The sequence below is a fragment of the Manduca sexta genome, chromosome 25 (assembly GCF_014839805.1).
Source record: "Manduca sexta isolate Smith_Timp_Sample1 chromosome 25, JHU_Msex_v1.0, whole genome shotgun sequence".
Lineage (NCBI taxonomy): Eukaryota > Metazoa > Arthropoda > Insecta > Lepidoptera > Sphingidae > Manduca > Manduca sexta.
Genome location: NC_051139.1, coordinates 11769581 through 11776228, shown reverse-complemented (window position 1 = coordinate 11776228; position 6648 = coordinate 11769581). Strand labels below are relative to the sequence as shown.

At 34.4% G+C, this 6648-nt stretch overlaps 1 protein-coding gene and 1 pseudogene across 1 annotated transcript in view; one reads left to right on the top strand and one right to left on the bottom strand.

Moving 5' to 3' along the window:
- The window catches only part of LOC119190575 (dynein heavy chain 8, axonemal-like), a 12068-nt gene extending 11905 nt beyond the window's left edge, over nt 1–163 (bottom strand). The window contains 1 exon segment of the mRNA XM_037442782.1: nt 158–163. Coding sequence (XP_037298679.1) covers nt 158–163 — 6 coding nt within the window.
- Nucleotides 164–1249: 1086 nt separating this feature from the next.
- Nucleotides 1250–6610, top strand: LOC119190605 (annotated as a pseudogene).
- Nucleotides 6611–6648: the final 38 nt, after the last annotated feature.

Sequence of the window (6648 nt, the reverse complement as noted above, 5' to 3'; positions counted from 1 at the left end):
TTTTAATTATTTGCTACAAACATTTTTGTACTACTTACAATAAATATTACAGTAGAATTATAATTATATGGCACAATTACGCTTCCATTTAATATATAATAAACTTATTAGTATGTACACATTTTTTTAAATATAAATTATTAATATAGGTACTTACATCCATCAGGTTAGAGTTCCTCAAAAGTGATGCAAATGTGTATTTTTCTTCACTCTCCGGTGTCTCTATAATTTGGGATTGTTTTTCAAAAGCTTTGGCGAATCCTCCTATCTTGTTAGTCGTGTCTTCTGGAGGATTTACAGAATCGGTGGTTTCATTGGCATTAGAAAAATAACGCGAGTTTGATGTAATACGACCGTGTTTAAGTTGTTTTAATATTCCATTGTATTTCAGTATGTTTCTAACACACTTCATATTATTATGTAATGGCATTTTATAAATTAAACTAGATACCTATTTACGAAAATCATGAAAATCTTATACAAAACAATTAGTCCTGAGTACTTTGAAAATATAACCTAAAATTTGACAAATGTCAACAGAACACGAAACATAGCGAAAGGGGTTAAACTGAGGGGTTAAATTACTTATCTACTACAATCTACTACAAAATGTGTTCGAGATTGGAGTCACGGTCTGGAGCTACCTTATTCCATAAAACAAAGTGAGCAGGTATTTTTAAAAAATCATTTTTAATTCATCCTTCTTCGGTGAAGTTATATATCTTTATTTTATCGATATAAATTTTTAAGATACATGGCAAAAAAATTAGCGTAATTCGATAAGAAATAATTGCTGTTGTTAATTGTTATACTTAGTATACTAGGTATAACTTAAACCTAGTATGAAATTAATATCTGAAGTTGGTATTTTGATAATAATATTTTATACACATACTTGTGACAAAATTAGAGATGCAAAACTTAGATAATAATATATAACAATGCGATAAGCTTTGAAAATATATATATGTAGGGATGCGTTTATAATATTCACACACTAGTTTATCTATGCATATATAATATGTAGTACATTCAATGTAACTGTGTCACGGAAAGTGACAAATTTTTTATTCGCGTAGGCACATTGCGCGTCCTTTATGGATGTTAAAGGTCAGAAATCTAATTCTTATAATAAACCGAAATTCGTAATTTGTGTATTATACGTCGATGCACGTTTCACTGTGAGGTGCTGCTACTTTTTGTAATAGAGGGTTGCAACATAAACATCTAGTATTTTGTATTTTTCCTATTACGATGATACCTTATCTGTGGCTTCAACACTACTGCATAAATGCAAAATGTCAAAAAAATTACACACGACACACGGTTTTTTGATAATGTTGAGTGATTGTTCAGCAAGCTAACGCAAACAAATTTAGACAACACAATGACTGAGGACCAAGATGCCAAGGATTCGCAATCAGATTCAGGCAACAAGGCTTTCGCCAATAAGAACAAGGACAGGAAGACGAAGGCTCAACGGCCTTTGATCAAAGTGACTAAATTTACTTTTGTGAAGTTGGAATTCATGCGATTGTTGATACATGCCCGATGACACGTTTCTATTATGCTTTTAGATAATCCTTAGGCGTTTGCCGCCCACCATGACGGAGGAATCGTTTATGGAACAAGTGTCTCCTATACCAGAACACGACTATTTTACTTTGCAAGACCTGATCCTTCGCTGGGGAATAACCTTTACTCCAGAGCTTATATAAACTTTGTAAATGTTGATGATATTTTCTTGTTCAAAGATAAATTTGATGGATATGTCTTTTAGATGAAAGGTTGGTTACATAGATTTTAGTAATGGAAAGTTTTCCATTGTCCATTTTAGGCGTTATGTAAATATAGCTCTAACCACTGTTTGACATAAATAAAATAAAATAAAATAAAATACTTTATTTATCACGTAGGCGAACAAAGTTGCACTTATGATACGTCAAAACAAAGAATAAGAATAATTATTATTTCTAAACAACTATTAAAATCACTTATATAACTATGGAGATTTTAAATTAGGGATAAAGTTTATACAAAAGACTAGGTACAAAGAGTAACCAGCTCGGGCTGGCAAGTAGGGGAAATAGAAGGGTGACGGCGTCAGCGAGTCCTCACCGGTGAGGACATGAGCCCTAGCCTAGCTAACCTACCAGCCTTTCACTAGCTACCTAAGTGATGACTACCCGAAGAAGAAAGGCAGAAAGTACCTCGGCTTTTTTTGTCATCAATTGTTCAGTACTTCTTTGTATTTTTCCAAGTCTTTCTTGTACATAGTCACAATAGTTATATAAGCTAATGCACGCACATCACGTTAACATGGGATAAGATGAAATCAATTGACTAAACCTGGAGCGGCATAAAATAAAATTAGCGATAGCAAATAAAAGAGAACATAGATTCATACTTAAATAACGGCGTACAGCGTGCATTCGCCTACATTTACAATCATATATATTTCATAATATCCAGTAATGCTAACCACACATTTTGTATATGATCACACTGCTATGCCCAGCTACACTAACAATATATTTTGATACTTGCATTATCACAATGTGCTTTACAATATCAAAAACATAATGGGAGAAATGTGATGAGGAATGTCCTGATTTCTCAAATTATTGCCTGTGTATTTGAATGGCATTTTATTTAGATCCGATATAGAACTCTGTGAGAGCAAAATTGCCACTCTCGAATTTTCTATGGTGGTCCTCAAATGAGTATGAATTCTTATAGGAAGCATTGTTTAAAGGATTGTATTCAAGAATGGATGAAGGCTGAAACAGTATAGAATAACAGTTTTAGACTCCAAGTAAATTAAATGGTTTTCTAATAAGATCTGTTTTCCTTTTCAGGTGTGGAGTATGTGGGTATTGTAGAATATGCCCCATTTCAAAGAATACCTAAAAAGAAGAAGAAGAAGGATCCAAAATGTGGTACCATAGAGAGTGACCCAATTTACCAGGAATTTATGGAAAACCTAACTAAAGAACCAGAGACAGAGAACCAACCAAAACTGGAGTATGCTTACCCTGTCAATGATGGTAAATTAATCTTAAAATGTTACTTTGTGTAATAAAAAACTACCATAATCATTATGTAAGAGCATAATGGTTTCATAATGTAAAATATGAGGACGTTATTTGAGGTAAGTGTAGGTAGTCTTGTTGAGAAACCGTTGTGGTTGATTTTATTGCAAGTTCCATTCTTACTGCCAAGCTACAGTGTTTATGCATAGTTGTGTTCCAGTTTGAAAGCCATTGTGGCCAGTTTATATCTCATAGGAATGAGTGCAGTGAATTTACACACAAAACTTTGTTCTTCAAAGTTATGTATGGCGTTGTTGCTGTTTATTGGTGGTCGTATAGGTGAGCATCTAGCTCATCTTGTCATTTAAATGTCATAAAAAGATTTGCCAACATACAATTAAATATTATCAAAAAAGTTTTCTAATGTACAATTTATTGGTAGAGACTTAAATGGACAGTCAGAGGCGGCTCAAGCTCATGTGCTGCCCGTGTGCAAGAAATTCCTTGGCGCCCCTAAGAGACAATCTAATAAATTTGATTATATTAAATCAAAAGTTATTGTGTAAGGTTAAGAAGCCGCTGCCTGGCCTTAGCATGGGCGCAGGTTGTTTGAGAGCGCCAGTGTTGCGAGCGAGACGCATGTTTCTTTGAAAGTGTCGCAAGCGGCGCTCAGCGCCCCAAAAACTGCGCCCGTGTGCAGCACACCCCCCGCACAATAGGTAAAGCTGCCTCTGTGGACTGTAAATAGTAATTTAGCATAATATGCATAATATGACTTACATATTTAATGAATTGGCATTTTAAAATCTGTTACTATGTAAAGTAGAAAACATTAATGACTACTTTTACAATTTTAGGTTGTATATATATTTTCTTTAAGTTGCTTTCTTGTGCATTGGGCATGCTTCATCAGCCACAAAATTCTATCCCAAGTTGTACAGTATTTTTTCCAGATTTACCCATATTTGCCCAGCAATATTGACATATATGGCATTTTTTATTACTGTTGCTAAACCCTCACTGATACAGAATATCTAATTTATTTTGTTGATTTTATAATTGTTGAACAATATAAGCATACCAAGGAGTCCGTGAGAATTACACTATGTTTAATTACAACACATTTATTTTAGCAAATGACAAAAGGTTCAATCAACTCCATTGCTTGAATACCTTGCGGCTCGTAAGCAAGACAAACGCGGCAGAGACGAGCGCAGGCGACGCGAAAACGATAAGAGGAAAATGAGAATCGAGAGAAAAACCAAAGACACCATAAAAGTAAGTTAACTTAAGACAATTATGTTTTACCCGGGAATTGGGTTATTATACAATGTATTTGTTGCCTAATGATGTTTTGATAATTATTCAGAATAATTGCCTTATTTATAGTTTATAATAATATAAACAAGTTAGTGAACTCTTATCTTTGTTCTATTTCTGTAGAGATCCAGTGATTTATCAGAAGATGAAAGTTTTAATTATAGTTCTGAATATCATGAACAAAAACAAGAATACTGTAATAATAATTTTTGGTTTGGAGAACAAAGAGTATACCATAAAAGTAAAGTTCACAGTTCATCGAGAATTGAATCTAAATGTTTGCACAACAATGACGAATTTGTTACAAATGATTCTGACTGGGATAGTCATTTTCCAGCGTTGTGTATGAAAACTCATAACACTTTTACTCTGACATCTGGAAAATTGTGTGACAAAAAAGAAATCCAGGATGGCAGTCAAAAAAGTGGCGGCGATACATGCGATAAGGTTTTTGCGTATTATTTGCGCGTTAATGTCACAGTAGTTAACAATATTGAGTCGTGTACTAAAGTAGAGAGTATCATAGTAAAATCATGTTTTAGTTTCTATTAGACGATGACGTAACAGGGTTGCCAAACACAATAAAGACATGTTATCATGTAGTATTAACAAATTTATATTAAAATTGAGTTTATTTACGTAACATCATTTTACATTTTCCAGGAAGAAGATAATGGAGAGAATGAAGTCAAAAAGATTAAATCAAGAGAATGGGAAAAGGAAAAAATTGAGACAAAAGATGAACACGTAAAATCAAATAATCAAGATGGATCTGTTTTTGAATCTAAAACATATAGAGAACAGCGCAAAACAGGATTGAATGTGTTAGGTGATAAGAAAAAGCGACTTGAGAATGACAGAAAAGATGGTTCAATTAACGATGATCAAGGGGAAGAATCGGAAGCTTTTAAAAGAGACAAGAGAGACAAAGTAAAGGAATCTCCACGTGAACTGAAAAGTAAAAAATATAGTGACACCAGAAAAGAAAGAATTAAACAAAATGAATTTGTTAAATCCGAAAGACAATCTGCAGTAAGTAAAATTATAGCTGAGAGTAAAGGGAAAACACTAAATGATGATATCAAACCATTCACACAATTACCGCAAGTGAAAACTGATGATCTGACAAAATTAATAGAAGGAATGGACAAAAAGATGAAATTTGAAGAAGCAAAGAATCAGGAAAATTCTAAAGATCACTCTGGAGACAAGGTAGAGAATGATGTGACAGGTGCTGTAATCAGAAGAAGCAGTCTGGAATCTAATGATGTAAATGTAAAAGAAGAACCGCACTGAAGAGACAAACATCTCTCGATGACAGAAGTAAATCTACTGATAGAGAGGGTTCTGAGGAGAAGGAAAAAAACCTTGAAGGTACAGACCAACGCACGGAACGCAGAATTAGGAATAAGGTATGCATGATTTAATGTTAATAATAACTTAAATGCAATTTACGTCACTTTATTGTCGAGGGATTTTTATAAATGTCGACTTGCGAGAGTTCAATGTTGCTACTGGACATATAGGTGCAGTAACTGTATGCAAAGTCAAACATGTCCCTGAGATGGACACTGGCACTTTAATTTATGTTACGAGTGTTATTTGGGTTTATAATGCCTACACAGATCACCATAGGTCCCCTTATTTATACTGTGTAAAGTACAGGCGCACTGCTACGCCGTGACAAACACCGCGAACGGATTGTCGTCTGCTATAGCATGTTTTCTTGCATGGTATTAACGAAATACGAAATGTAATTTAATACCATGTACGCATCGTAATCATTGCATTAACATGTTAGGGAACTAGAGAACTTATTTTATACAAAATGATGTAGATACCGAGTTACATTTCTGCCACAAGGTCTGTGAATACAGTTTACATTTTTTACCGCGGGGACATCGGACTCCTTTCTTTTAAGGATAATTTCACTCGCATTTGGCTAATTGTAGGCATATTGAAGCATTAAAATGTTAATGAAATTTTCTTATCTGGATTAACAAAAAGTACCATTCGCAGGATCGCCCAAGTTTGGTTATATACCAACCAGGCATGGGGAAGTTTAGCAAACAGCGTCTTGCAAAGGAAAAGGAAACACACATACCGGGCACGTCTAAAGGCGTGAATGATAGTGAAAAGAAGGACACCTGAAGCACTTGGCTCTCTCCCCAATGCTTGGATTACATTCAACGGAATTTCCCTGAAGCTGGCATTCATGTCCACGCAGACAAAGTAGAAGAGGACATCTGAATGTGCCAACGGAAAAGGAAACTACTGCTGTGTTCACTCAATACAG